Consider the following 27,810-nt stretch of genomic DNA (forward strand, 5'->3'; position numbering starts at 1 on the left):
CCACGGGCTCTGGTCCAGCCTGGGGCCTGCTCCAGTGAGAGTCCTCCACAGGCCGCAGCCTCTGTCAGTGCAGGTCCACCGGCTCCACCGTGGTCTCCTCCATAGTCTGCAGCGTGGAGCCGTGCTCCTCCGTGGTACTCCATGGGCTGCAGGGGGACATCCTGCTTCACCATGGGCCTCACCACAGGCCACAGGGGACTTCTGCTCCGGCTCCTGGAGCGCCTCTCCCCCTCCTCCTCCACTGACCTTGGTGCCTGCAAGGCTGTTCCTCACTCCTCTCACTGTCTCAGCTGCTCTGAGGTGCAGCTTCTTTTTCTATTTTTTATTTTTCCCTGTCTTACATCTGCTCTCACAGAGGTGCAACCAACATCGCTTATTGGCTCGGCTCTGGTCAGCAGCGGGGCCCTTACGTGACATGGGGCAGCTTCTGGATTCTTCTCACTGAAGCCATCCCTATGTCTCCCTTCTACCAATACCTTGACATGTAAACCCACTATACAGCACTCAAGTCTTCAATACCCAACACTTCAGCACCCAACACCTCAGAACCCAAACATCTCAGCACCCAACTCCTCAGCACTCGACTCCTTAGCACCCAACACCTCAGTAACCAGCTTATCAGTGCCCAACTCCTCAGCACCCAACTCCTCAGTGCCCAACACTTTGGATGCCAGCGGGGCTCCATGGCTGGCTACAGCACCCCAGGGCCAGCCCTTTCATGTGGCACTGCACACAACTATGCATCCTTCCTGACCGAAATACGCACATGAAACCCAAAATGAGCACGTACCTCCTGATTCCCCAGCCTGCTTCCTAGCCTTAGAGGCACACCTAATGCCCAATATCTGAGCACCCAGGTTCTCAGCACCCAAAGCCTTATTGCTAAATATCTCAGCACCCAACATCTCAACACCCAGCATCTTAACATCCAATATCCCAGTACCCGGTATCTCAACACCCAACAGCCCAGCACACATCTCAGTGCCTGATGTCTCAGTACACAACATTGCAACACACAGATTCTCAAAATGCAACATCCCAATGCCCAGCATCTCAGTACCCGACATCTCAGCACCTCAGGACATGAATATCCAACACCTCAGCACCCAAATCCTCGGCATCCAACGGCTCAGCACCCAGCATCTCAGCACGCAGTTTCTCAGTGTCCAGCATCTCAGCACCCAATGGCTCTGTGCCCAATGTCTCCACCCAGCCGTTAGTTCTCCCAAGCAGATGAAGCCAGGGAGCTTCTATGTCACCAGGCTGGGGTCCACAGACTTTAACACCTTGCTGTCTTCTGAAGTTCCCTTCTGCATGTACCGGAGGGATTAATTTGGGGTTGTGGCCGCAGCCCCATCTCCCAGAAAAGCCACATGCTCCAGCAGAGGAGGCTCAGGACCGGCAGCAGGAGCTGACACCACACAGCTGGCAGTGGCACGGGACGGCAGTGGGCGGCGCGAGCCCCCGGCACGGGGTGTGCAGCCCCCCCGCAGCCCTTCCCGGGTCACCCTGACCTCGCCTGGCCCGCTCTGGCCCTGGCTCCAGTTACAGCCCTATAAAGGGGCCAGGGAGAGCCGTGCCAGGCGCTGGGCAGCCCCGTGGCCATGGGGAGCAGTGCCTTCGCCCTGGCCCTGTTCCTGGCCCTGGTGGTGTGCATCAGCCCCGCGGAGAGGAAGGTAGGGGGCTAAGGGATGGGGTGAGGGCTCTGCACATGGGGACGGTGCATGGCCCATGTCCCTGTCCCTGCAGTGCCAGCTGAGCGGGCTGTGGAGGAACGAGCAGGACTCGCTGATGGAGATTTCGGCACTGACCGATGACGGGGGCTTCCAGGGCGAGTACCTCACCCGGGTGACCCTCGCCGGCGGCTGTCCCCGCGTCTCCCCGCTGAAGGGAGCCCAGCAGCAGCCCAGTGAGGTGGCATCGCCCACTTTCGCCTTCACCGTGCGGTGGGACGTCTTCTCCAGTAAGTGCTGGGGCACCAGGGCCAGCACCATGAGTTGCTCCAGCAGCCGGCTGGACTTGTCCTCCTCTGGGAAGTCTGCCTGGGGAGAAGGGGGGGCTTCGGGGCACCCCAGCACAGGGGGGCAGTGATCGGGTGCCGTCCCCCTCCCACCTCACCCCTTCCCCGCAGATGCCACCACCACCTTCGCTGGGCAGTGCTTCGTGGAGGCGAGCGGGAGGGAGGTGCTGAGCACCATGTGGCTGCTGCGCGAAGCCGTCGGGTCCCTGGAGGAGGACTGGAAAGCCACCAGGTAGCGGGGGGATGTGGTGGGCAGAGGCACCGGGGATGGGTCCTCCCCAGCACCCCTCAGAGCATCCCTTGGTGGGGTGAGCAGGGCGTGGGGGCTGCCCCAAGGGAGCCCCCAGGTGTGGGGTTTGCAGCCAGGAGGGGGAGAGCTGGTGGGGCTGTGGGGAATGGGCACGGGGTGTCCAGCAGCTGCATGGGACAAGCTGGGGAATATTTGGGGACACCCCCATCACATGCGGTGCTGAGCAGGCTGCGTATGTGGGTCGTCCCACGGGACCTCTCTGCTTCCCTGCAGGGTGGGCAGAAACATCTTCACGCGCAAACGTGCCCCAGGAGGGAAGATCCTGCACAGCTTGTCCTCGTCCTGCGAGGATGTGGCTTCACCCACCCCGTGAAGGCATGCCAGCTAAGCAGGGGCTCTTGGGGTGATCCCCTCTGCCCCATGGCCACGACAAAGCTTGCACCCGACAGGTTCTGCATGCCACAACCTAACCCAGCCTCAAGCATTAAAAAAAAAAAGAAAGAAAAGAATCCATATCAGCCAAGGCTGCACTTTTTTTTTTTTTTTTTTTTTTTAAATCATCCTTGCTCCCCGCCAGGCAGCAGGACCTGCAAAGCACGGAGTGTTTCCATACTTTATCAGGCAACAGTTTCCATCACCCTCAGCAGACAAACTCCCACGCCTCTCCCCGCGGCCGTGCAGGTTCCCCGGTCAACCCGACCTCTCCCCGCTCGCTCCAGCCGCCCAGCACAGCTCTGGTTACAGCCCATATTTTGGGTCCCGTCCTCTGCTCTTTGCGCAACCCCATCAAAACCGGGCCACGCGCGTTGCGTCTCCAAAGCAATCTGATTTATTCTTCCAGGCTCCCTCTGCCTCGACAGCTGCCTCTCTTCCGAGCGGGCTTGCCAGGTTTCCGCGAGTTGTTCCATTTCCACCAACATCCATCAGCTGGTGCTAGTGGATAAAAATACAGCTGGTGCTCGCGCGGGGTTTCCCCGAGGAAGGGCTGCAATACTTCTGCTGCCAGCTGGGGCTCTCCCCACACCAGGAAAAGTTCATACTGCGGGCGTGCAGCAGTGTTGCACAGAGCAAAACAGAGAGGGGCTTCACTCTGCTGCACCAGTGTGGGGCTGACTGAGGGCTGGGCAGAGCGTTTACCCCTTCCCTTGCCTTTTGCCCACCTTTCTGGTCTGCTGGCAGTACAATTCCCAGCACGTACCCTTATGGGCATCCTGGTGCCCACAGCCCCCCGCGTCCAGCTGCAGGATTTGTCTCTGCGTCACCCCGCAGGCTTTGCCACGAGCTCCCCGTCAGCAGGATGGCACTGCCAGCATCCCCAGCCCAGCCCCGCGGGCACGGCAGCTGAAGCTCGGCAGAGCGGCACGGCCCTGGCTTGGCACTGTGCTGCGAGCTGGGGGAGCAGGTTTCAGCTGATTAATCACTTCTAGTGCCTAGCAAACTATTGTCCGGCTGTCTGTCCCCCTTCTGCGGGAACCTGGGGGCACGCCTTGCGGACAGGCTGGCTTCCGTGAGATCCTGCCCGCGGGCTGGTGGTGGGAGCAAGAAGTCCTCGCACTCCCTGCCCCAGGAAGGCACTGAAACTGGCACGGGTACCAAAATGCCACCAGGCTGCATGGGAGGCTGGCCCCGTGACCAGCCTGTCACCAGGGCTGGGCTCCTCGCATCCTTTTCCTCATTCACGTCCTGCCCGGTGGCTGCACCCACCTGGTTTTGGGGAAGTGAAACTCCCCTGCTGCCCCCTGGAAGCCAGCCCCCCTTTGCCTTGCACCAGGGCTTTGGCTGTCAGCTGGGGAGTGAGGCTGGTGACATGGGGACACCCCCAGGGGTGAGCACGGGGGGCTCAGCACGGTGCATGGTCCCCGAAAAACAAACCACTCGCCCCCATTGGCCATCCCCATGCGCGGTGACATCCTGGGCTGGCAGGCAAAGAACAAAAACGGCTGCCAAAGCTGTCAGGTTTTCTTCAAGGCTTGGCTGAATTGCTGAGACCTGCTGGAGTTGCTCATTAACCCCGCGGGATGGGCTGCCTACAGGCTTTCTTTCAAAGACCGGGGGGTTCGATGTGACCATATAAATGGCTAATCCTACTATTTTCTTTTTAGCACACCAGTTACAATTGCATCTTAGAGGGCCAGCTTTCAGAAAGGTCTGCACAGACAGCTCTCTAGGCTGGGCTTGTGATCTTTGGTTCCAGAGAGGAGTCATTTTCTCCACCGTTTGTGGAGAAATATTTCCCAAGGCTGACTCAATCGCAGGGCTCGCCACGTGCTGCCCGGTTTGGGGGACGTCGGAGGATGCTCGGCGCACAGACCCTGTGCACCAGCTCCTGCACGCGACCAGGCTAAGGTTTATTAAATATAGGAAAAGTAATGGTAAATAGTGCTGATGCTGGAGTTTCTATTCTGCTGATCGAAACCTATCCAGGTGTAAATGAGCTGTGCCCAGGCAGCCAAAGTAAACCCAGCAGCTTAATAGGAAATCCTACCTCGAGGTGCAGCCGATTCCTAGATAAAAACAAAGTCAACACAGCAGCGAGAATTTTTCCCAGAAAGGCACGGCTGCTGTCACAGCAGGGGCTTGTGTGTGTGTGCAGCAGGGAGACCAAGGGCTGGAAAATCATTGGGAAACGAGCCACGAGATCCTAAATCCCCAGACTGGTCCTGCCGGGAAGTGCAATGCTGGGGGAGCGGCGAGGGGTCCGCAGGCTTCTGCGGAGAGGTGGCAGCGAGGTGCCCAGCAGCACGGGCAGGGATCAGTCCTGCTGCTGAGAGAAACCAGGGCTCAGAAGTGAGGCTAAAAGAAAAGGAGAACAGAGCTGTATTTCTGAGCTGTTCCTTACAAGAAATGGATTTTTTTTTTTTTTCCTCTGTGCCTGTGGGTGATGACTGGGGAAGTAATACTTGTTTTTCAAGAGGTCACCTTGGATGTTTTTAAGGAACATATGAGAAAATCTAGCATGAAATGAGTCACGTCAGCCTCCTCGGCCGGCAACAAAAGTGAAAGTACGTAAACACACAAATAAAACGACTTGAACACCCCGCCATAAAAATATTTGTCAGCACTAAAACATGACATCCAAGATATTCGAGGAACGCTTCCTTCTCAGAATCAGCCTTTTTCCTCTAACCTGCCAACACAGCAGCAAACCCATATGCTGGCACACCCAGGGCGTGATGGTTTTATGCTCCTTAATGGCTTTTTCAGGGCTGGGGGGTTTTCCTTATTAAGAAATGAATAAAGACTTTATTAAAAAGGGGTTTGGGAGAGCGTGAGCCCCTGGGGCTGCACCCGGCTGCCACAGCCGGGAGTGAGCTGCACACCTGAAAACCTCGCAGCAGCTCTGGTCCAAATTTGTTTTGGATGATGGAGCTGGGTGAGGAGGAGCGGGCTGGAGCTGTGATGCTGTCATCCCTGTGGGGGTTGGTGTAAATGCTGCTGGGCACACCATGTGCTGCCTGGCCACAGCCCTGAGGTGGCTGAGGGTCAGCCAAATGGAGCATCCTCCCTGAAAGGGGTTTTCCCTGGCTAAGCCTCCGTGCAGCCAGCCTCCCCACGGGGCTCTTTGTAAAAGCCAGCAAGGAGGGACAGTTTCAACACCGGGTTTTGGGAATCCGTGCCTGCAGCTGGGAACTGCTGAGGTGGAACCGCCCTGATTGCACAACCCAACCCTGGGCAGAGCTGGCACCCCTGCGGCAATAAAAAGGCGAGGGAGCCCTGCGAGGAGCACAGCCGCCTGTCCACCTGCTGCAGAGATGGTGCCGACGACCTCCCTCCTGCTGCTGCTCAGCCTGGCCCTGCTGGCCCCCGGCCTCTCTGCTGACCAGGTAAGGGGATGGGGACAGTTTGGGGATGGGTAGTGGGACTGTGCCCTTGGGGGCCTCCTTGCCTGCCTCCTGCCCGGTGCTGAGCCCTCTCTTCCCCAGTGCGTGCTGACCGGGAACTGGATCAACGACCTGGGCTCCAACATGACCATCGGGGCTGTGAACAGCAACGGCGAGTTCACCGGCACCTACTACACAGCTGTGACGGCCACGACAAAAGAGATCAAAGCATCACCACTCAGGGGAAACCAGCACAGCATCAACCAGAAGAGCCAGCCCACCTTCGGCTTCACCGTCAAGTGGAGCTTTTCAGGTTATTCTCCTTGCCCAGCCTCCCTGCGGTGTCCCTGGTGCTTCCCATCCCTCCTTGTGCTGCCCCCAACCCCACCACAGATGCTCTCCTGCCCTTCCCTGCTGCATCCCTGATGATCCCTGCCTTAGGACTCCCCGATGTCTCACCCATCCCCTGCTGTGCCCGCAGTGGGTCCCCATCCCTGCCCCCAGAGTCACCTCCTGGTCCCAGGACACAAAGGAGGGGCTGGGGCTGAACCCCCTTGCTGTCTGCCCATCTCCATGCAGTCCCCGTCCCCCCGTCCCTCCCTGCCCCAACACCACCATCCCCAAGCGAGCTGTCCCCAGGGCCAGGGAGCCCAGACCCAGCCACGCTCCCCTCACCTGCCCTTCCCCGCAGACTCCACCACCGTCTTCACGGGCCAGTGCTTCGTGGATGAGCGCGGCAAGGAGGTCCTGAAGACCATGTGGCTCCTGCGGTCACACGAAGACAGCATTGGTGACGACTGGAAAGCCACCAGGTGAGCCCGGGGCAGAGGCACGGGGCCTGGCAGCGATGTGGTGGTCCCGTGCCTCCTGCCTGACGTCTCCTGCTCTGTCCCTGCAGGGTTGGCATCAACACCTTCACCCGCCTGCGCAAGCGCTGGGAGTGAGGGTGGCCCCGTGGGGTCCCAGGCCAGTGTCAGTGCTGGGCTGCAGACCCAGCTCCTTCTGCTTCCTTTGCTCACAATAAAGCTTTGCTGCAAAATGTCCCCTGGCTCTTGTCTTCTCATCTCTCGTCTGCCAGGACATCCTCCTGTGGTGTCCCAGTGCCTCTCCCATCACCTGTGAGCCCTGTCCCATGATCAATCCCGAGGTCCCCACCACCTCCAGGGGATTCAGGACCCTGCTCAGCCCCACACAAGCTGGGGACAGCATTGTGGCAGTGCCAGCAGCATGCCCCGTGCCACCCGCAGCGTGCAGGGAGAGTCGTCAGGGACAGTCCTTGGCGAGGATGAGGAGTGGGGGGGTCACAGAAATAGCAGGCTGCTGCTGTTCCTCTGCCCGATGGGAGCACCACGCATCTGAAGGGCTCATTCCTGGCATTTTTCTCATCGCTGCCCCTCGTGCCACGGCGTGAAGCCATGCCACGCTGCCTTCCCCTTGCTGGCTCACAGCTGCTTGCTGCAAGGCAGGCACAGCAGCATGGAAAATGGTGAAAAAACAGCATTACTGCGGTGGAAGGGGCTGAGGACACAGGGCACCGACCCTGAAATGTCTCCAGGGCAGCACCTGGACCTGACGCAGGCTCTGAGACACCCCAGCTCTCCCCTCCTGCTGCTCGGCTGGGTGGCAGGTACGGGGTGCAGTGCCCGGCACTGCTGCCAACACTGCCACGTCTCATCTTGGACGACTCGCAGGGATATTGGTTAGCCCCAGGCCAACGTCTGGGACTCCAGCTGGCACCGGTAGCATTACACACCCCGCCCTCAAACTGCATAAAAACGAAACAAACGCAATTCTGGGCTCCTAGACCACAGGAGGTGGCTGGGGAAGGAGCGGCAGCCGCCTTCCCGGGGTCACCTCGCCCTAGAAGCAGAAGCGCACTGCCACCTGTCCCGAGGCACAGCCCCACTCTTCCGCTTCTTCTTCTTGCGAAGAGAGACGAAGCAAGCAGTTTTACTTCTTGTCCACCCACACAGCACCTCTCCCAGTGCTTTTCTGCCACAAACACGCCTCCTTCCCCGAGGTTCCTGCACCCCAAGCCCCGCGTTGGGCTCAGGAGCCACCTTGGTGACCCCGGCAGAGCTCAGCACGCAGCCCCGGTGCAGCAGCCATCGCCCCCCTGCCCCCCTGCGGGGACGGGGCTGTTGCACCACTCCAGCTTTGCTCCACTTCCTGCGATTGTGCAGCTTCTCCTTACGAAAGCAGAGGTGGGGGCAGACGGCGGGCTCCTTGCACTTCCTCCAGGGGAAGCTGCCGGGTTCTGCCACAGCTAACAGCACCGCAGCCTGGCGCACTCCGTGCTGCCAGCACCTGCTCGTCCCGAATTATTTGCAGGGTGCCACGCATCCCCGGCCTCTGCTGGGCTGGGCAGGGGGCTCCTGCACTCGGGGTGCTTCTGCAGGGCTCCCACCCCCGTGCCCAGCCCAGAGCCAGCTGATTGTGTGAGGAAAATCTCCAATAATTTTCTCCAGACAGGATCTCCTGTGAAACTATTTTATTTGTGATTGTAACAGTGGGCGTCCTGTCAATCAGGAGCACATTACAGTCTATAAACCTTAACCTCTTATTGCCTATTACCTGACACCTGATCACCTCCTGTGTTTTCTCACTGGCTGAGTACTACAGCTTCACACGCTATTCAACACTCCTCTATAACATATCTGTAAAATTATTAGTTTTTAACCCTTTAATTTCTCCTTTCTTACACTTTGAGAACCCGCGATCTTTGTCTTACTGTTCTCACACTGCTCACCCCGTTTTTCTCAAGCTTCTACCTTATTTTGGAATACCGAGGCCTTCCACTGTCCACTTAACCTACTTAACATTTCTCGTTATGACTACACAACCACCTTGGAACACAGAAACCTAGCTCTCTACTGCAAAAACACAACTTTTCTTTCTCACGCCTTCAAAGCCGGGGTGCTCAGCACCCAGCCAGTGGACAGAAACCCCCTCAGAAGATCAGGAGGCCCCGCAGCCTTCCCCTTCACCCTCTGCACGCCAGCGGAGCTAAGCTCAGAGAGCTCCCCACCCCACCTCGGGCAGGCTCCTGTGACACCTCCGGGGTGCAGGAACGGATCATCTGCAGCACAATCCCTCCCTGGTAACACCCCCTCTGAGCTACCAGCCGCCAGGAGATGATTTAAAAGCCTGCGCTCTGACAGACCCTCTGCCAACACAGCTCTGCGGGGCGCCCGGCCTCACCCCGGCCGGCGGAAAGCAGGAGGCAAGGGTCACATCTCCCTGGTGTGGTGCTGCTGCTGGATAAAGACGCTGCTGGTGCGCTCCTCCTGCTCCTGCCTCTTGGCTCTCCATGGCACCAGCACCCCCGAGGGCGAGGGGTGGCTGCAGGGGAGCTGCTCCCTGCGGCTGGGGAGGGCCCAGCTCGGAGCCCGCCGTGGCAGCAGGGTCAGAGGAGGAGCCGGTGTTGAAGGCGTACCTCAGATCGGGCACGGGCAGGCTCTGCCCCTCTCCCCACGAGGGATTGAGGCTGCCCAGCAGCGAGGTGCCCTCCGGCTCGGTGTTCAGCCTCTCCAGCACAGCCTCCTCCTGCCTGCCACGCGCCGCCTGCCACGCCGGGTGCAGGTGCCTCGCCGTGCTGTCCATGGAGGTCAGCTCTCGCACCAGGGCCTGCAGTTTGTGCAGCTGCTCCATCAGGGACCTGCGGGAGAGCAGGCACGACATCTCAGCGACTGGCTGCCACCCCAGCACGGGGAATGACCCTCCCCACCATGCCTCCGGCCACCGACTCACGTGTTGTCCTTCTGCAGGAGCTGCACCTTCTTCTGCAGCTCGTGGTTCTGAGCCGTGCAGATTGCCACCCTGCCAACAGCACAGGGTGTGGGGGGGGAAAAAAAAAAAACAGAGAGGTTTTAACTCGTTAGTCAGCAGGGGGGTTTCCTCAGGGAACAGCCACAGGCACTGCTGGGTCTGGTCAATGCTTGGCTCACGTTGAGCAAGCCCCATGCCTCCCTCATGCCTAACAGAGCAGGAGGGCCATGCCCTGAGCTTGCCCCCCCAGCAGGGTCTGCTCGCTTTCTGCCCACGGAGACAAGACCCCAGCAGCAGCAGAGCACAGCAGTTGTGTGGTTGTGCGCCCGTACCTGTTCTCCAGGCCCACCATGTAGATCTTATCCTTGCGACGGCTGTCCAGGGCCAACTGATGGCTCCGCATTTTCCGGCACGTCTTCTTCAGGAGCCACTCCTCAGCCTGCAAGAGCCATGCCTCATCAGCAGCCCTCCCCCGAGGTGATAGCACAGCCCTGACAAATGCTGCACAGCTCTCAGCCTTGAAAGCAGACAGCTGCCTGCCTCTGCGCCCTACTCCTCCCACGCCACTGCACAAACGCAAAAGCTGCAAGGCAAACTCTGGCCTGCTGATAAGACCAGCAGCTTCCTGGCGTAGCAGAGCAATAAAATAAACCGAAGGAAGGCAAAAAGACGAAAAGCAGGCAGCGCACGAGCCACCAGGCAAGTGGGGAGAAGGCTGAAAGCACTCGTGGTGTTACTGCCTCCTGCGGTCAGTCTCACAAGGGCGGGAGACCAAGAGCCAGGGCCCAAAAGGGAGGAGCAGGACCCTGAGGCCTGCTGCATGTGGCCCTGCCGAGGCACCATCCTGCATTTTCAGCTCTGAAGGAATCAAAGTCTGAGGATTTTGAGGAATCAAAATCTGTTTGGGACTGGCAGGCTGCAGCCAGGACTCACTTTGCTCAGTTGCTGGCCGGTCTGCAGTGGTGCACCTTTGTTCTCCAGGAGCTGACTCCCCTCCCCAGGCAGCACCACCTCCGGTAAGGCAGGCTAGAAAAACAGCAGAAATAAGAAATATACCTACTGAAAATCCAAAGCAAAGGGAGGGAGCCCACCCCGGGGCAGAGAAGGGATGCAGAAGCTCCCCCAAAGCTTTCCCCAAAGATGTCTTCCCTTTTCTCCAGGCAAGAGGAGAAATTGCTCCGAGGAATGTGATGAGAAGAAAAGGCTGGGCCCAGCAGCACAGGCTGCCTTAGGCACAGCAGTCAGTACCTGCATGGTGGCTTCGGGCATGGGCTGGGGTCCAGCATCCACGTTAACAGCAACTGGGAAACTGGTGCCCGGCTGCACTGCCACATCCATGCTTTCCTGACCCATCCATGGCTCTGGGGAAGGAAGGAAAGAAGGGAGAGTCAAGCTGTGGGCCTCAGCGAAGCAGCACAAAAACCTCACCAGCCACATCCGAGTAGCGTGAGATTGTGATTTTATGCCTGCAGAAAGGCACGATAGCAGCCTCTGCATCACTGCTTTGTGCCCCCACAGGAGGCCTCTGTGTCAGGGTGCTTTTCTGCACACTTTCCTTCTTTTTTTCCAGGCACAGCACCACCCAGAGCCAGGCCCGAAGGGCCCCCCACATCGCTCACCAGGGTTGATGGAAACATCTCCTTGTCCTGTGTCTGCCCTCACGCTTCTTTCTGGTGCCGGCCAGCCTTGCTGGGGGGAAGAGCTGTGATCACCCTGCACCACGTCCGAGCTCTGCGTGTTGCTGGCCGGGGCACTGCCGGGGCTCTGGGGCAGGCTCCGCTCCCCAGAAACGCCGCTCTTGTTGCCAGGCAGCTTGGAGATGTACAGCGACTCCACCGTGTCCAGAAAGGAGCTCAGCATGTCCAACAGCAACTCGTCCACCTCCCGGTTCAGCCGCTATAAAAAAACAAACAAAAAAAAAAACTCAACCTTTCATGAGCACAGAGCCAATCCAGACCCCCCCAGGAGGAGCCACCCCCCCAGGCAGAGCTCACCTCGAGGTTGGGCATGCTCCCCTGGGCCAGCAGGAGCCTGTCCCCGGCCACCTCACCCCCCTGCCCCCCGGGTGGGTTCTGCTTCTGCTTCCGCTCCCCCGGGGGCTGCGGGCTCGGCATGGGCTCGGTGGGAACCGGGGGGCACCGAGGGGCACCGGGAGGGGGCGGGGGGGGGTGAGGGGCAGCGGGCAGCAATGGGGGGGGGCACCGAGGAGCACCGGGGGGCACCGGAGGGCACTGGGGGGGAGCAGGGAGCACCGGGGGGGGGCACGGAGCGGCACCGGGGGGCACTGGAGGGCACTGGGGGGGCGCGGGGAGCACCGGGGAGCCCCGAGGAGCACCGGGGGTCACCGGGGAGCACTGAAGAGCAGAGAGGAGCACCGGGGAGCCCCGAGGAGCAGCGGGGGGCACCGGGGGGGCAGGCCTCGGCCAGCGTGCGAGCAGCATGGGGTAGGCAGGGGGGCTGTAGGGCGGCTCGGGGGGCACACCGGGGCCCGAGGGAGGGCTGGCGGGGCCGGGGGGCAGCGTGAAGGCGGCGGGGAGGGACCGTGAGTGCAGCGGGTCCGGCGGCGGCGGCGGCTCCATGGGGGCTCCGGCGCCGATCGCGTCCCTCCCCCTGGGCGCACTCCTTTCCCGCCCTCCGCCGGCGCGCCGGCGCGCCCCGCCCCGCGAGGCCCCGCCCCGCGGCCGCTGTGCGGCGCGCCGGCGCGCCCCGGCGCCGCGGCGGCGCATGCGCGGCGGGGGAATGGTGGCGGGAGGGACGGAGGGCGGGGGCGGGAAGCGGGCGGTGCCGCCCCGCTGCCGCACAGGCTCGGCGGGCCCGGCGCGCTGCTCCAGGTACACGGGGCCGGGGGAGCGGGCACCGAGCCCCGAGGGGCGCCCCGGCAGCGGGAGGGGGCCCGGGGCAGCGGGGGGCGACCCCCCGAGGGGCGGGGTGCGGGAGGGCGGGGAGGGCGCGGGCGCGCTGCGGGGGTCGCGGCATCCGTGGGGGTGTCCCCCCCCCCCCTACCCCCCACCATCACCATCACCCACCCTTCCTCCTCTCTTCCTCCCTTCTCCTCTTCCTCGTCTGCCGCCTCCCGGGGTCCCGGGAGCGGCCGCGGTGTGACCCCGCGGGCAGGGAGGAGGAGGAGGAGGAAGGCTTCGTCCCGGCTGACAGCTCGCAGACCGGCAGAATGGGGCGAAACCGGGCGAAATTGGGTAAAAAGGGGGGGGGACAGGCGCGCACCCACCCCCCACCCCCCGCCCTCGGCAGCCAGCCGGTTACGGGATTTCCGTGCCCGCCGGTTACAGATTAACCCCGAGGGCTGGGCTGTGGCTCGCGGCTGGTTAAAAGGAATTAAAACGACACCAAAAAAAAAAAAAAAAAAAAAAAAAAAAAGAGGTAATAAATTAAATCCCCCAGCTCCCCGGATCCTGCCTCGCCGCCGGGCTGTGACCGCGGGGCGGAAGGGCTGGGGGAGCTTCCTGCAGCGGGGGCACCCTGCGGCTCCGCTGGGGCAAAAACAGGGGAAATCGGGAAACGGACCCGGAAGATAGTGAAAACTGCGGAACGGGTGCGCTGGGCGCGGGGCTGTGGCTCCAGGGAGCGTGCCACCGCCGTGCCACACCGCCTGCCCTGCCGAACAGCAAACCCCAAAACTTTACAGCTGTTTTTCCATCACCGTTACCATTACCAACGTAAAACTTTATTTTTTTCCCCTGCCCAGGCGCGCGGGGCCCGGTGCCGGCAGGGCTGGCACCCGCTGCGTCACCGGGGCTCGCCGCAGAAGCGCCCCCGGCCACCCCGTCTGCCCCTGCTTGCCAGCAAGGCTTGTTTGCCTTCCCTGGAGCCTGGCCAGGAAATTCGGTGTGCATTCACCTAGCCCTTTATTATTATTATTATTATTATTTTTTTTTTCTCCTTTTTAACTTTTCTCTGCCCCCCCCTCATCCCGAGGGGTGGCACGGGGGTGGCCGTGCTCGCCCACCGCCGTGCGCCTTGCTGTCTGGTGCCCATGGGAGGCACCGGGGGCGATTTGCAAACCACTGCACGTGACGAGGCGCCGCCAGATTGCCCTGGGGTTCGGGGCGTGCTGCTGTGAGCAGCAGAGCCCACTTCTGCTTTGCAGCCCGGCCAGAGCGCCTGGGCTGCTCGCTGGGGGTGTTGAGCACCTTGCACGTGAGTGCCTGCAGCGTTACGCCGGGTGTGGAGCTGCAACGCCCACGGCAAGTGCCCTTTTCCCCGCAGCCTGAGCTCTCTGTGCTTGGCTTTTCGCACCCTGCTTTCAGCCTTCGCCTTGGCCATGTGCGGCTGCTGGTGGTCGTGGAGGGCGTGCGTGGCGCGGGGCGGCCCATGCCCTGCTGCAAAATGTTGCCTTTTCCCCTCTGGTGATGGAAACGCCTCCAAAAACGGTTTGGGTTCCTCCAAAGATCTGTTTTGGTCAAAGATCTTAAAGAGTGGGGCTGCTGGGATGGTCGGCACGGCTGGACGGGTTCCTGCCCGCTCTCACCATCCTTTTTTTGCTCCCTCCTCAGCGCTACCCAGGTTTGGGCTGGGAGGGAGTTAATTTCATCATCTGATGCTGTTCCCCTCGTGGTCCTGACCCTGCCCTGGAGGCTGCACGTCCTCCGTTCCCCAGGGCGGCTCAGGGGGCAGGGATGGAAGGCAGCCCTGCGCTCAGCTCCGGAATATTTTTAGATGTAGGGAAGATGACGAGCGCCGGCCCGCTGACCGCAGCAGCCCGCCCTGCCTGCGAAACACTCAAAAAAAAAAAAAAAAAAAAAAAAAAAACCTTTTCCACCACCGGCTGCCGCGGGGACTCATCCTGCCCGGGGGGCTGCGGGGCAGGGTGCGTGCTCGGGGTGTGTGGAGGGGGGGAGCCCCCGCTCGCCTCGCATTCCTCGTCGGCGGGGGCCGAGGGCCTCTGCGAGGGCTCCTGCTGCACGCAGCATTGCCGAACGGCTCAGGAATGCGCAGCTGGAGCCGCTCCATGCACTGGCGGAGGCGGCACCGCGCTCCTCCCGCCCGGCCCCGGGCAGATGCGGTGTGCATCCGCTGGGATTCCTGCCTCCTCCGGCTATCCGAGGCTGCGGGGAGCCTGCAGAGGGTCAGCCCCGGTGGAGGAGCGGGGTGGCTCCGTTCAGTGGGCTCCAGAGGGCACGGGGCACCCAAATTGCCCCTTGGAGGTGGGGCTGAGGTTTGCATCGCCTGTGCTCCCCCCCGCCCGGTGCAGGGGTCCCTATCTGCTCCCCAAGGGCTCTGCGCCCCCAGGAAGCACGCACGGGTTTTCCGGGCTCGGCACCTTGGGGTGGCCGTGTGGGACCTCTGCTGGGCCCCGATAGCGGGGCCGGACACTGGTGGCCTCGGGTCAAAGCAGGGTTTTCCTTCTTGTGGCTTCTGTGTCAGGGCGGTTATAATTAACCCCCTTCCCGTCACGCTGCCCCAGCTTATCTCGCCGCCCTGCTGGCACGCGTTTCCTCCTGGCTGCTGGGCGAGGGCTGCAGAACCCACCCCGTGATGCTGGGGTGAAGGGTTGGGAAGGCACCGTCCCGGACAGAGCTCAAAACCACCCTTGGGTGCTGCGGGGCGAGGGGCGAGGAGCTTCATCTGAAGCCCTCGTGTCCATGAAGGACCTCGGTAGCCGTCACCACCAGCCCTTGCTGGGTTGGGGAGCCGAGCCCTGATCTCTGCTCCCCCTCCACAGCACCCAGGCACATTTGGTGGGGCGAGCACACAAATCTCCTTCACCCGAGAAGATCCTGGCCGCCGCCCGGTCCCCGGGGTCCTGGCACCGAGAGCTGACCCCCTTGTGTCCCCCGGCAGGTGACGCAGGAGTGGGGACGGTCCAGCCGCCACCATGGTTGCCCTCTCGCTGAAGATCAGCATCGGCAATGTGGTGAAGACGATGCAGTTCGAGCCCTCCACCATGGTGTACGACGCCTGCCGCATGATCCGGGAGCGGGTGCCCGAGGCACAGATGGGACAGCGTAAGTCCACGGTCACCCCGTCTTCTCCCTGCAGTGCCCTCCTCCTCCTGGGCTCGTCCCCCGGCCTCTCCTGCTGCCCCAGTCTCTGTTTTCCCAGCTGCAGCTCCTTTTTTTCCTTTTCATGCCCCAAACAGCCTCTCACCTGCCCGGGACAGGCTTGGCACTGGTGCTGTCAGGACACCAAGCCCCTCTCCCACTGCTGCAGCTTTGGACAAAACCAAATTTATTTGAGGCTGCTCTCTGCGACCTGTTGCTGCTCAGCATAAGGCTGTTCAGTCCCCTAAAAAAAAATAAATTAAAAATTTGGCATTTCTCAGCCTCCCCTTCCCATTTCATTCCATGCAAGCCTGGGTTTCTGCACCCAGAAGAGAGTAGCAGTGGGGCGCGTGTTTAAGGTTTAAGGGAGAGGGGAGCCTGTCCCTGCTAGGGGGCAAAGAAACTGGATTCTGAACCTCAGAAGCTTTTGTGCAGAGTGTTTTTTTTTGTAGGAGACAGCCCCCATCCACGAGGATGCTCTCGTGTTCACTGAGCACCATGGCTGCTTTTGGAGGTCTGGAGTTTTTTGGGGTCTGCACCCCATGGTGCAGCGATGCTGGTGTGGGTGCGCTGCAGGTCCTGTTCTGCCAGCGTGCTGGGAGAGGTGGCCCAGATATCGCTGCTTGGTGGCCCTTTGCTGGGCTCACAGGCTCCCAAAAATGAAGGCGGTGTCCCCGCTGTGTGGGGTTGCGGCCCCAAAAACCTCCGAGAGGAGCTGACTTGACTTGCGTGCTCAGGGTGCGGCTCGTCAGCTTGTGAGGTCGCTTACTTAAAAATTACTATTTACTTATTTTATAAGTATTTACTTATTTTTACTTATTAAGTATTTTTCTTTAAATGAGAATTTAATTTAAATGAGAATAACCAGTATTTCCTGCAGCCTGACCGGTGATCCCCTCGCACCTCCATGCTCCCCATCAGCTCCCTTTCAGAGCACAGGGCCAGACCTCGGGGCTCTCTGTGCTCCCTCATTTATGCCTGGGACGAAATGTGGGGGCTCAGGGCGGCAGGGGAACACAGGGGAAGTGCAATAGTGGTCCAGCTCTCCGAGCCAGCTCCCCGCCTGCCTCTTGTCTCCTCTCCCCTGCCTGCATTCATTAATCTGGCCAAGGCTAGGTGGGCTTGAGCAGCCGCAGTGCTCCCGGCGGGTGCTCCTGCACCATATAAGTTCACTTTTCCTTTCTTGGGGAATGTACATCCCTCCCCGGCGGCCCTCCGCGAGGCCGTGACGTGCTGGTGAGCTGCTACCTCGCCGAGCCTCTTTTCAGCTGTAATATCTCCCTGCTGCCGTCAGGCTCAGAATTAAGCCGATGACAAACGAGCTCACCACGCGAGCCGTGCCCGGGCGATTGATTCCTGCCTCGGGCAGGGAGCGGCCGCGGCGTGGGGACCACGGGAGGAAGAGGAGGAGGAGGAGGAGGAGGAGGAGGAGGAGGAGGAGGAGGAGGAGGAGGAGGGGAAGGCGACGACATCTGGGAGCAGCGGATTCCTGGCGGAGCAGAGGAAATGCCTTCTCGCTCTGTGTGACCGCAGCTTTCGGTTTCGGAGGGGGACGGGGTGTTTATACAGATCCGCAGCCATTGCATTTCCTGCCCCTGGGCCCGGGCCAAGCTGCTCGTAAAGGGCGAGGAGAAAAACCTTAAAGGGAGCTGCTCGTGCCCGAGTTCCTGCCCCCTTGCTCACGGCTTTTCCCTAGAACAGCTGGAGCTCGGCCCTGCTGGAAACGGGGCTGGGCTCAGCGCTGCTGCTCCTCGCTGCCTCCCCTTCCCCACCGCCGTGCCCCCGGCTCTCCAAAATAGTTTGGGTTGCAGTTTTGGGAACCTCGCACACAGATCTTCCCTTTCTCTGCTCAGAGCTCTTCTTTCCCTCTGTGACCCCTGCAGCTGTTGTTTCTCCTCGCTGCCCTTACCCGGTAGCCCTGGTGGATCCCTTTTCTAGCTGCTCGTTTATTTTGTCACCTTCAGCAGGGTTGGGCTGCTTAAATCTGGGCACACCCAGCCCCTGCCCCCCAGCAGACCCATCCTGAGCGTGCTTTCCTGCCCTGCTCCTCTCTCTCTGCGCCAGGAAAGGGGTCTCAAGCTGCTGGGCCAGGCGTTACCCAATTCCCCTGCTTTTGGCCTGGGTTTTGTGGCTGAAATGTGGCATCCCCGCACCCTCTGTGCACAGCCTCCAGCTCTGCTCTTGCCCCGTGTCAGGAAGCGCCTCTCCCCTCCCGAGCCAAAGATCCAGACAAGCTGCTCGGTTTTCAGAGCTTTAGAATTATCCTCTTAAAATTGGCTTCGAAAATAGTTGTTTTCTTTTATTAAAAAAAAAAAAAAGGAAAGAAAGAAAGAAAAGAGAAGCAAAGGCCAGCCTCCCCGCTTCTCCTGTTCCCTTTAGCAGGATCCTCAGCACAGCGTGAGCCGGGCAGGCGCAGGGCAGCTCAGGAATTTCCCCTTCCCCGCCAGCAACGCCTGCTTACAAAACCAATGGCCGGCCCAGCAGCTGCTGGAGGGGAGGAGAAGGGCTTTTGGAAGGGAGGAGAAGGGCTTTTCCCGGGGCCAGACCCTGTCCTGCTTCTCGCAACAAGAGCAGCGGGGCTGTCCCTGGGCTCTGGCAGCAGCCGACCCACCCAGTCCCCTGGCACAAGCTGGCAGGATTTATAGAACATGGCTTCTGCACCAATTCACCGTGTCCGAGACCTTGTAAACCTCCAGCACGTCCTCCTCCAGCCTGCTCCTCCCCAAAGCAAGGAGTGCCAGCTTCTTTAGTGCCCCGTACCGAGCGTGTCCACCTCGGTGTATTTTCAAGAGGCAGCAACGCCCCAAGGTTTGCTGAGGTTGTACAGACCGGGGAGGCGATGCCCTCTGCCTCGTTCCCAGCACCCTTCCTGGTAAAACCCAGCGTTTTTTCACCGTGCTTTGCCTGTTAGGTTTTGCAGCATCTTGTCATCGTGCCTTGTTATGTTTCGCACCAAAGTTTTCAGCTGTCAAGCACAGCTCCAAGCTCTCTCCTCAGCTGTGGCTGTCACCATTGCGTAGGCGTGCTTTCGATGAATTTCCCTGTAGATAAGTGGATGTCAAACACCTACCCCGGTGCTCCTTTGCCAGCTTTGTGCCCACTCAGGCTTTCCCCCTGCTCGTGGCAGCGGTGGCTGCTCGCCGCAGCGCTCTTTCCTGGCCTGGGGCTGTGCTGACACAGGCTCTCTGTTTTCCAGCCAACGATTTCGGGCTGTTCCTCTCGGATGAAGACCCAAAGAAAGGGATCTGGCTGGAGGCTGGAAAGGCTCTGGACTACTACATGCTCCGCAATGGGGTAAGCACCCAGCCCGCATCCTGCACCCCGCGTCCCCCCATGGTCAGGGGGAGCTGCGGGTGCCCGGTGCCGGTGCTGGGAGCTGTGCTCGCTGTGCCTGCAGGACACCATGGAGTACAAGAAGAAGCAGCGGCCCCTGAAGATCCGCATGCTGGACGGGACGGTGAAAACAGTCATGGTCGACGACTCCAAAACCGTCACAGACATGCTGATGACGATATGCGCCCGGATCGGTGAGAGGACGGGTTTGGTGAGGGGCGGGAGGGTCTCAGGGGAGGAGGGCAGCGGCGCCAGCTCAGCCCCGTGCACCTCCTGCAGGCATCACCAACTACGATGAGTACTCCCTCGTTCGGGAGATCATGGAAGAGAAGAAGGAGGAGGTCACCGGCACGCTGAAGAAGGACAAGACTCTGCTGCGGGATGAGAAGAAGATGGAGAAGCTCAAGCAGAAGCTGCACACGGACGATGAGTGTACGTGCCGGGGAGTGCTTGGGATGGATCCAGCCCTTGCAGGGGGCAGCAGGGGTGGGAGCAGGGCCTCCTGCCCCGCTGTCTGTCCCTACCCGGCTGTCTGTCCGTCCCTGCTGATGCTCTGCCCTCGCCTGCAGTGAACTGGCTGGACCACGGCCGGACCCTGCGCGAGCAGGGCATCGACGACAACGAGACGCTGCTGCTGCGGCGCAAGTTCTTCTACTCCGACCAGAACGTGGACTCGCGAGACCCCGTGCAGCTCAACCTGCTCTACGTGCAGGTACGGCGCTGCCCTGTGCCCCTCGGGGCTCGTAATTAAGCTTTTTGGCCAGGGGCAGCCGTGGGGGCGTTTCAGGGTGCTCAGACCCCGGCGCTTTCTCTCCCCGCGCAGGCTCGGGATGACATCCTCAACGGCTCCCACCCCGTCTCCTTCGACAAGGCGTGCGAGTTTGCTGGCTACCAGTGCCAGATCCAGTTTGGGCCACACAACGAGCAGAAGCACAAGCCAGGCTTTCTGGAGTGAGTGTCCCGGGGGTGCCGCTGCCCCTGCCAGCGCCCTCCCCTTAGCGCCTGCGCCGAGCCGCAGCCCCTGGGGCTCCGTCATCCCCGAGGGGTGGCTCCGAGGAGGAGAGGCCCTGTGGGTCCTGGAGTTGTCGTTAGCGCAGCGACCTCTCCCACATCCTTCCTGTTCCCAAAAACCGTGCCCTAACAGCTGATTTTGCTGTCTTTTGGCAGGCTGAAGGACTTCCTGCCCAAGGAGTACATCAAGCAGAAAGGGGAGCGCAAGATCTTCATGGTACGTGCAGGGCGGAGTGGGGAGAGCCTGGGAAGGCTGTGATGGGGGGGGGACAGCACGGTGTCACAGCCAGGGGTCCGTGGAGCTGTCCTGACGTCCCCTCATTGTCGCTGCAGGCTCACAAGGGCTGCGGGAACATGAGTGAGATCGAGGCCAAAGTTCGCTACGTGAAACTGGCCCGTTCCCTCAAGACCTACGGCGTCTCCTTCTTCCTGGTCAAGGTAGAGCAGCGGCTCCCCAGCCCCACCCCTCGTGCTGGCTGGCCAAAATTCCCTTTTTTCCAGCATCCCTGCATCACTGCTGTCCCCATCCGCTCCTCACCCCACATTGCTCCAGCTTTCCTCGTCTCCCTGCCCCTCGTTTTGGCTTTCCGTCCGTGCTGCCTTCTTGCTCCCTGGCTCTTGCTTTTCCCCGTGTCCTTTCCAAGACCCACCTGGAAGCGTCGCCTTGGGGGTCTTCGCTGACTCTTTCCCGAGCCAGCTTTGGGGCAGCCCCTCACCCTTTTGTCCCATCCCGCAGGAGAAGATGAAGGGGAAGAACAAGCTGGTGCCGCGGCTGCTGGGGATCACCAAGGAGTGCGTGATGCGCGTGGACGAGAAAACCAAGGAAGTGATTCAGGAGTGGAGCCTGACCAACATCAAGCGCTGGGCAGCCTCCCCCAAGAGCTTCACCCTGGTAGGAGCCAGCCCCAGCCCTCCTGCTCGCCCCCCGAGTTGTCCCCCTCCGTGGGGCTGCCTTGCCCTGCTCCCCCTGCCTCTGCTGGCCCCGAGATGGGTGGATGGAGGTGCTGAGCCCTGCTCCTGGCACAGCAGCTGGCCACGGCTGCTTAGCACATACCAGAGGGGCTCAGGACGGGCGCAAGCGCCCTGCCCTGGTGCAACCCCGTGCCATGCTGTTGCAGGATTTCGGAGATTACCAGGATGGCTACTACTCCGTGCAGACAACGGAGGGGGAGCAGATCGCCCAGCTGATCGCCGGCTACATCGACATCATCCTGAAAAAGGCAAGTGCCTGGGTGTGCGGGGAGCCTGCCTACAGCTGGCTCCTCTCCTCGGGGTGCTGCAAGGTGCCCCTTGGGCACGCAGTGCTGCAGGGGGGGCTGGGGACGTGCCGTGGGGTTTTGGGGGTGCCCCAGCCTGGGCAGCGGTGGTGAGGCTGGGGAGGTGCACGCAGGCTGACGTTTTTTTATCTTCACCTCCACAGAAAAAGAGCAAGGACCACTTCGGCCTGGAGGGCGATGAGGAGTCCACCATGCTGGAGGACTCGGTGTCTCCCAAGAAGTAAGCGTGCCGTGCTGCGGGATGGCTGCAGACCCTGGCACCCCGTGGGCACCCTTCACCCTCGGGGTGCTTGTACACGGCGGCGGTGCTGGTTTGGGGAGGTTTGTCCAAGCGTTCCTGGATCTACCTGCTGCTTTTTTTCCCCCCATTTCAGGTCGACAGTGCTGCAGCAGCAGTTCAACCGTGTTGGCAAGGCGGAGCTGGGCTCGGTGGCCCTGCCGGCCATCATGCGCACGGGGGCTGGGGGCCCCGAGAATTTCCAGGTGGGCACCATGCCCCAGGCCCAGCTGCAGATCACCAGCGGCCAGATGCACCGTGGGCACATGCCCCCCTTGGTAAGCACTCCCCCGTGCCCACCGCTGCAGGATGCAGGCACCTGCGGGGCTGTTCCTGCTGCTGTGGTTCATGGCGCAGCCCTGCTGCTGCTGGGGGGGCTGCCCTCCTCTTCATCCTCCTCTGCAGCCAAGGAAATGTTTGAGCAGGGCCACACAGAGTCTGTCACCTTCGGTGGTCCCCAGCCTGCCCCCAGTAAAAGCTTTGTGTCCCCACAGTCTTTGTTTCTGCCCCCAGAGAGGTGGTTACGGGCTGGGTTCCCCACTGGGCATCCACTTTGCATTGGGGGCACGGAGTGGAGACCCCCTCCTTTTTGCTGTCTGCCCCCCTTTTTTTATGTCAGCTCCTTCCCAGAGCGCTTCCCCTCACCCTGTCCTTGCCTTGCAGACTTCAGCCCAGCAGGCGCTGACGGGCACCATCAACTCCAGCATGCAGGCTGTGAACGCAGCCCAGGCCACCCTGGACGACTTCGAGACCTTGCCGCCCCTCGGGCAGGATGCTGTGAGTGCCTGGGGGAAAAGGGGTCCGGGCTGGGGGAGCCCTGCTGGGGGGGCTTTGGGTTCGTGGTGGGGTGGATGAGGCTGTGTCCCAGGAGAAGTGTCGGCAGCTCCCGGGATGATCTGCTCCCCACAGAGGTGGGGTTGTGTCCAGGCACAGGAGTGCAAGGGGTGCTTGGTCGTGGGGGGCTTGTTTTAAAACACTTGCAGCTTTAGGATGAGCTGAATTTGGGGAGGTCCCTTCTCTTCCTTCCCTTCTCCTTGTCTCCCCATTCTTGCACCTGCCTGGGGCTCCCCACCGCCACCTCCACCTCCTGACCCTGTTCTCCTCATTTTAGGCTTCCAAAGCGTGGCGCAAGAACAAGATGGATGAGTCCAAGCATGAGATCCACTCCCAGGTGGATGCTATCACCGCCGGCACAGCCTCAGTGGTCAACCTCACGGCAGGTGAGGACAGTAGCCATCCTCCACCTCTGGGGAAGGCTTGGTCTCCCTTCTCCAGCCTTTGGATGAAGATCAATGTTCCTGCCCTCCCTTGGAGACTGGAGGGAGGCAGCCTGGCTCAAGCAGAGTTAACAGAGCCCAGACCTCTTCTGATGTGCCTGGAGAATCAGTAGCACTCCCTGCCTTTCCACCCCACGACATCCCTGTCGGTGCACAGGCTGCTCCCCATCCTTCCCCTGCTGTGCCTGACCTCTCCTCCCCTAAACCACGGCAGCAGCGTGGTCCAGCTCTCCTTTCCCGTGCCGTCCTTCCCAAATAACATGACCATTTTTTGGACTCGGGGCTTTTGGGGGCGTCACTGGATGTATCCCACCCCCACATCTCCTCTCCTTCCTGCGCAGGGGACCCGGCAGATACCGACTACACGGCCGTGGGCTGCGCCGTCACCACCATATCCTCCAACCTGACCGAGATGTCCAAGGGCGTGAAGCTGCTGGCCGCGCTGATGGAGGATGAGGGAGGGAACGGGCGGCAGCTCCTGCAGGCGGCCAAGAACCTGGCCAGCGCCGTCTCCGACCTGCTGAAAACGGCGCAGCCTGCCAGCGCCGAGGTGCGAGGGGGCCAGGGGGCGGCACGGGAACACCTCGGTTTGGGGCTTGCTCAAAACCCACTGTTGTTTTTTTTTTTATTATTTATTTATTTATTTATTTTCATTTTTCCCTCCTTCCTTGCAGCCCCGCCAGAACCTCCTGCAGGCTGCCGGCCTCGTGGGCCAGACCAGCGGGGAGCTGCTGCAGCAGATCGGGGAGAGCGACACCGACCCTCGGTTCCAGGTGGGTGCGCCTGGCCGCGCACGGGGACGCGCGCTCGGAAAAACCTTCTGCCTTGCACAGGAGCGCCCCGCGGGGACCTTCTGCCGGCAGGAGAGGTCCGTGCTGAAGCTTGGCCCGCGCAGGGTGACTTTGCCCAGGGAGGGGACGGGCCGATTCCCATCCCCGTCCTTGGAGCCGCGGTCCCGTAACGCCTCTTGTCTTGTGGATTCTCATGTAGATACCAGAAAGCCGGAGCGCTTGGATCCTGTCTGCCTCTGACCCAAAGACGGTAAAAGGGAGCTGTAGGCATGGCTCGGTGGTGTCTGCCCCTCTCCGATGTGAGGGCTGCTCCTCTGGGGACGATCAGCTGAACTCTTGGGAGAAGGGCTCTGGTGGAAAATCTGCTTTTCTCCTAATCAGCTCTCCGAAGTCCATGCACTCGGGTCGCTGCCCGGGCGAGCTGTGCCCGGGTCTGTGAGGCTGCCCAGAGCAGGGAACCGAGGCAGCTGAAGCCTCGTGGTTGTTTTTTTTTTTTTTTCTGCTGAGCCACGCTGTTTTTCCATGACTGCTGTTCCCAGCACAAGGGAGGCAGCAGACTGTGCTGGGAGAGGGAGCCAGCCCTCGCATGGACCAAAACAGGCTCCCGAATGGAGACGTTTTGGTTCACTGTGGCCGCAATATGAGCAGAAAACCCTGGAGGGAGCGCCAGGAAAGGCAGCTCCATCCTGCAGGGCCCCTGCTGCAGAGCTGGCAATCCCAGCTCACGTAACCAGTGGAGGGCAGCGGGGCCGAGGGGCAGATTTAGGAACCGGAGGGCGATGTGCAGGGCAGCCTGCCCCTCCGCCACCAGACCCAAGTGTATCTGCTTCCTTCCTCTGGGCTCCTCTGCCGGGGGGCTGCTTCTCTGCCTCGGGCAGCTGCTGTGCTTCAGGGAACTGGTGGCTCCTGAGCTTGCTGCATGTGCTCTTGGGCTGCTGTCCTGCCTGGAAGGCTGATGGATGGCAGCAGGAGCAGCCTTTGCTCGCAGGAGACGTGGGGACGGTGCGACCTTTCTGCTTGGTGGCCAGAGGCTTTGCTGTCGTAGCAGGGTGCAGCTTCAGGGCTTGCTCAAGATCCTGGTGGTGGTTTTGCCTGGTTTACACTCTGCAAGCACGCCCTCGGAAGGAGGGCTGGGGCTTGGCAGCGCTGTAGCTGCTGTCTGCAGCAGGAGGGTGCCCGTGCAGCCGCCAGGGAGCCGTGCCCTGGGCACAGCACCTCGTCCGAGCTCCCTGCAGGTCCTGAGGGCTGCAGCGTGCTGTGGGGTCAGGCGTTTTGCGAGGGAAGCTGCCTGCTGGCAGGGCGTCCTGGCATTGTGGTTCTCGCTGCGGTACCACTGAGGATGTGGCACGGGTTGTTTGTTCCTGCGGCGGCATCACGGGTGATGCTGGAGGTTGTCCAGGCTGCTCCTGGAGGTGTTTCCGTCCAGGGCAGCGTCCTGGTGCCGGCTGTGGCACACCGTAGGGATGCGCTCGAGGAGTTGCCAGCCACACCAGCCGCTCCAGGAGTTCGCTGCGAGGCTGAGGTGGCGGAAAGGCCCCCTGAGCTCATGTTTCCCTGCTGAATATTTCACGAGAGAGCCGCGCGGGCGGCCGTGCCGTGCCGGGCTCCGCGGTGACTCCGGCGCTGACCTCCTCCATCCCCGCAGGACATGCTGATGCAGCTGGCCAAGGCCGTGGCCAGCGCCGCCGCCGCCCTGGTGCTGAAAGCCAAGAACGTGGCTCAGAAAACGGAGGACTCGGCGCTGCAGACGCAGGTGATCGCGGCCGCCACGCAGTGCGCCCTCTCCACCTCCCAGCTGGTGGCCTGCACCAAGGTAAGCGGCACCGACCACCACCCCGCGGGGTTTGGGGCAGCAAGTCCTGGTTCCTCTCCTCCTTGGAGGTCGGGGGCAGCTCCTGGAGAGCAGGCACCGCGTGGTGACAGAGCTTTCTCCTCCCCTGCAGGTGGTGGCTCCCACCATCAGCTCCCCGGTGTGCCAGGAGCAGCTGATCGAGGCCGGCAAGTTGGTGGCCAAGTCTGCAGAGGGCTGCGTGGAGGCCTCCAAGGCGGCCACCAGCGACGACCAGCTGCTGAAGCAGGTGGGGGTGGCGGCCACCGCCGTCACCCAGGCCCTGAATGACCTGCTGCAGCACATCAAGCAGCACGCCACGGGCGGGCAGCCCATCGGGCGCTATGACCAGGCCACCGACACCATCCTCAACGTCACCGAGAACATTTTCAGCTCCATGGGTGACGCGGGTGAGAGCGAGCGGCTGGTGGCACCTGGGGGGGGGAGCAGAGTGGGTGGGGGGCTGGAGGGAGCACGGGTAGATGGAGCAGCCTCTCCGGGGCCGTGTTTCCGTGCCTGTTTGCCGTGCCTTTGCTGTGGTCTGGTGCCTGGAGGCTGGTGTGGTGGAGCGGGGAGGTGTCAGGGAGCCCCCGGGACTCACTGACAGCCACCCTTCCTTTCCGTCCCAGGGGAAATGGTGAGGCAGGCTCGTATCCTGGCCCAGGCCACCTCCGACCTCGTCAACGCCATCAAAGCCGACGCAGAGGGAGAGACAGACCTGGAGAACTCGCGCAAGCTGCTGAGTGCAGCCAAGATCCTGGCCGATGCCACCGCCAAGATGGTCGAGGCTGCAAAGGTTCGTGATGCACGGGAGGAGCTGCTGGAGCAGCGGGGCTGCTCCCCGTAAAGTGTGGGCTATAAAGGAGTGACGGCTCTCCTGCTTTGCCCAGGGAGCCGCAGCCCACCCGGACAGCGAGGAGCAGCAGCAGCGGCTGCGGGAGGCAGCAGAGGGGCTGCGCATGGCCACCAACGCCGCGGCGCAGAACGCCATCAAGAAGAAGCTGGTGCACAAGCTGGAGGTGAGCACCGGGCAGAGAGGGAGCAGGGTTGGTGTGGGAGCTGGTCCTGGCCAGGAGCCTGGATCCCGGTGCTTTCTGGAGAGACAACATCCCTTTTGGGCAGCTTATATGTTCGTGCTGAATCCTGTAGAGACTTCACTGTCGTCCCATTTTCCATGTCCGCACCACGTTGCCTTGCGCTGCTGAACTTGATCTCCAGCACCAGAGCTGCTGGTGATGCTGTGGCAGGCAGAGCCACAGCAGGAGAGCCTTAGAGGGGAGCGGGACCCTAGTTCATGGTGGGGGGGGCTTCCAAACCACCTTGCCCCCACGGCTGACCCCGGATTTCCCCCTGCAGCACGCAGCCAAGCAAGCGGCCGCCTCCGCCACCCAGACCATCGCCGCCGCGCAGCACGCCGCCGCCTCCAACAAGAACCCTGCCGCCCAGCAGCAGCTGGTGCAGAGCTGCAAGGTGAGGAGCACGGGGGAAAATGGACCAAGCTGGTGGGAAAAGATGCTGGGAGAGAATTGTAGTTACGTGCCCAGCTTTTATTGTGTTTGTGCCAAGCAGCCTTATTGTGAGAACAGTGATTCCGGCAAATACAGCGTGAGGGGGTTTAAAAGGTTTTTTGAACATGACTTGGTGTCACGCAGCATCTTCAGCAAAATGTTAGTGGGGTTTGGCATCTGTAAAGGGGTCGGGGATGGCTCTGGGTGTTGTTGTAGAGCACTGGGTTCTGGGGGGATGCCTGCAAGGAGGCTCTTGAGGGGCTAGGTTCATGTCTGACTCTGATCATGTCTGACTCTGATCAATGATCACAAGCTCATAGAATGGTTTGGGTTGGGAAGGACCTTTAGGATCATTTAGCTCCAACCCCCTGCCATGGGCAGGGACACTTCCCCCCAGCCCAGGCTGCCCCCAGCCCCATGCAGCCTGGCCTTGAGCACTGCCAGGGATGGGGCAGCCACAGCTCCTCTGGGCAGCCTGGGCCAGGGCCTCACCACCCTCTGAGTGAAGAACTCCTTCCTTATATCTAAACTAAATTTACCCTCTTTTTTTTTAAAGCCATTCCCCCTTGTCCTATTGCTACACTCCCTGACAGAGCCCCTCTCCACAGCCACCATCGGTCAGACCTGCGGGTGGCCGAGCCGCAGGGGGC

The 27,810-nt window shown here is 61.2% G+C and overlaps 4 protein-coding genes across 7 annotated transcripts in view; 3 read left to right on the top strand and 1 right to left on the bottom strand.

The window, feature by feature from the left end:
- The first annotated feature begins 1,519 nt into the window (after positions 1 to 1,519).
- Positions 1,520 to 2,776, top strand: LOC311427301 (avidin-like). Of its 2 annotated transcripts, none has more exons than XM_084504602.1 (4): positions 1,520 to 1,676; positions 1,750 to 1,963; positions 2,132 to 2,252; positions 2,544 to 2,776. In XM_084504602.1, exons 1-4 carry the CDS (start codon positions 1,605 to 1,607, stop codon positions 2,641 to 2,643), a joined length of 507 nt encoding a protein of 168 aa, XP_084360728.1. In that variant the 5' UTR covers positions 1,520 to 1,604; the 3' UTR covers positions 2,644 to 2,776. The 2 variants fall into 2 exon arrangements, with proteins under 2 accessions (XP_084360728.1, XP_084360729.1); XM_084504603.1 differs by having other exon boundaries at positions 1,831 to 1,963; positions 2,544 to 2,761.
- Positions 2,777 to 5,785: 3,009 nt separating this feature from the next.
- On the top strand, positions 5,786 to 7,134 carry LOC311427302 (avidin-like). The gene is made up of 4 exons (XM_084504604.1): positions 5,786 to 6,094; positions 6,194 to 6,404; positions 6,783 to 6,903; positions 6,990 to 7,134. Exons 1-4 carry the CDS (start codon positions 6,023 to 6,025, stop codon positions 7,033 to 7,035), a joined length of 450 nt encoding a protein of 149 aa, XP_084360730.1. The 5' UTR covers positions 5,786 to 6,022; the 3' UTR covers positions 7,036 to 7,134.
- A 1,433-nt stretch (positions 7,135 to 8,567) lies between these two features.
- LOC311427305 (uncharacterized protein) lies at positions 8,568 to 12,468 on the bottom strand. The gene is given in 8 exon segments (XM_084504609.1): positions 8,568 to 9,451; positions 9,453 to 9,749; positions 9,842 to 9,910; positions 10,192 to 10,298; positions 10,793 to 10,885; positions 11,108 to 11,220; positions 11,479 to 11,755; positions 11,854 to 12,468. Coding segments are annotated over 8 exon segments (1,671 nt in total). The 5' UTR covers positions 12,439 to 12,468; the 3' UTR covers positions 8,568 to 9,321.
- Positions 12,469 to 12,558: 90 nt separating this feature from the next.
- Positions 12,559 to 27,810, top strand: part of LOC311427304 (talin-1) — a 30,542-nt gene continuing 15,290 nt past the window's right edge. The window contains exons 1-23 of one of the 3 annotated variants that reach the window (XM_084504606.1): positions 12,559 to 12,690; positions 15,659 to 15,822; positions 19,055 to 19,152; positions 19,256 to 19,385; positions 19,471 to 19,623; positions 19,761 to 19,903; positions 20,015 to 20,142; positions 20,359 to 20,419; positions 20,536 to 20,640; positions 20,939 to 21,094; positions 21,321 to 21,422; positions 21,623 to 21,699; positions 21,854 to 22,034; positions 22,420 to 22,533; positions 22,868 to 22,976; positions 23,375 to 23,583; positions 23,708 to 23,806; positions 24,024 to 24,074; positions 25,470 to 25,637; positions 25,768 to 26,062; positions 26,282 to 26,448; positions 26,543 to 26,671; positions 27,009 to 27,122. In XM_084504606.1, coding sequence (XP_084360732.1) covers positions 15,693 to 15,822; positions 19,055 to 19,152; positions 19,256 to 19,385; positions 19,471 to 19,623; positions 19,761 to 19,903; positions 20,015 to 20,142; positions 20,359 to 20,419; positions 20,536 to 20,640; positions 20,939 to 21,094; positions 21,321 to 21,422; positions 21,623 to 21,699; positions 21,854 to 22,034; positions 22,420 to 22,533; positions 22,868 to 22,976; positions 23,375 to 23,583; positions 23,708 to 23,806; positions 24,024 to 24,074; positions 25,470 to 25,637; positions 25,768 to 26,062; positions 26,282 to 26,448; positions 26,543 to 26,671; positions 27,009 to 27,122 — 2,919 coding nt within the window. In that variant the 5' untranslated portion in view covers positions 12,559 to 12,690; positions 15,659 to 15,692. Of the gene's footprint in view, positions 12,691 to 15,444; positions 15,556 to 15,658; positions 15,823 to 19,054; positions 19,153 to 19,255; positions 19,386 to 19,470; positions 19,624 to 19,760; positions 19,904 to 20,014; positions 20,143 to 20,358; positions 20,420 to 20,535; positions 20,641 to 20,938; positions 21,095 to 21,320; positions 21,423 to 21,622; positions 21,700 to 21,853; positions 22,035 to 22,419; positions 22,534 to 22,867; positions 22,977 to 23,374; positions 23,584 to 23,707; positions 23,807 to 24,023; positions 24,075 to 25,469; positions 25,638 to 25,767; positions 26,063 to 26,281; positions 26,449 to 26,542; positions 26,672 to 27,008; positions 27,123 to 27,810 lie in introns of those variants that run through there. The other 2 variants (XM_084504607.1, XM_084504608.1) reach the window with 2 other exon arrangements.

This window comes from Aythya ferina (assembly GCF_964211825.1).
Source record: "Aythya ferina genome assembly, chromosome: Z".
NCBI classification, from domain to species: Eukaryota; Metazoa; Chordata; class Aves; order Anseriformes; family Anatidae; genus Aythya; species Aythya ferina.

Coding starts and splice junctions, on each gene's coding strand:
- LOC311427301 (XM_084504602.1), top strand. CDS start 1,605: ATGGGGAGCAGTGCCTTCGCCCTGGCCCTGTTCCTGGCCCTGGTGGTG. Junction 1,677..1,749: donor TCAGCCCCGCGGAGAGGAAG/GTAGGGGGCTAA, acceptor CTGTCCCTGCAG/TGCCAGCTGAGCGGGCTGTG. Junction 1,964..2,131: donor GCGGTGGGACGTCTTCTCCA/GTAAGTGCTGGG, acceptor CCTTCCCCGCAG/ATGCCACCACCACCTTCGCT.
- LOC311427302 (XM_084504604.1), top strand. CDS start 6,023: ATGGTGCCGACGACCTCCCTCCTGCTGCTGCTCAGCCTGGCCCTGCTG. Junction 6,095..6,193: donor CCGGCCTCTCTGCTGACCAG/GTAAGGGGATGG, acceptor TCTCTTCCCCAG/TGCGTGCTGACCGGGAACTG. Junction 6,405..6,782: donor CGTCAAGTGGAGCTTTTCAG/GTTATTCTCCTT, acceptor CCTTCCCCGCAG/ACTCCACCACCGTCTTCACG.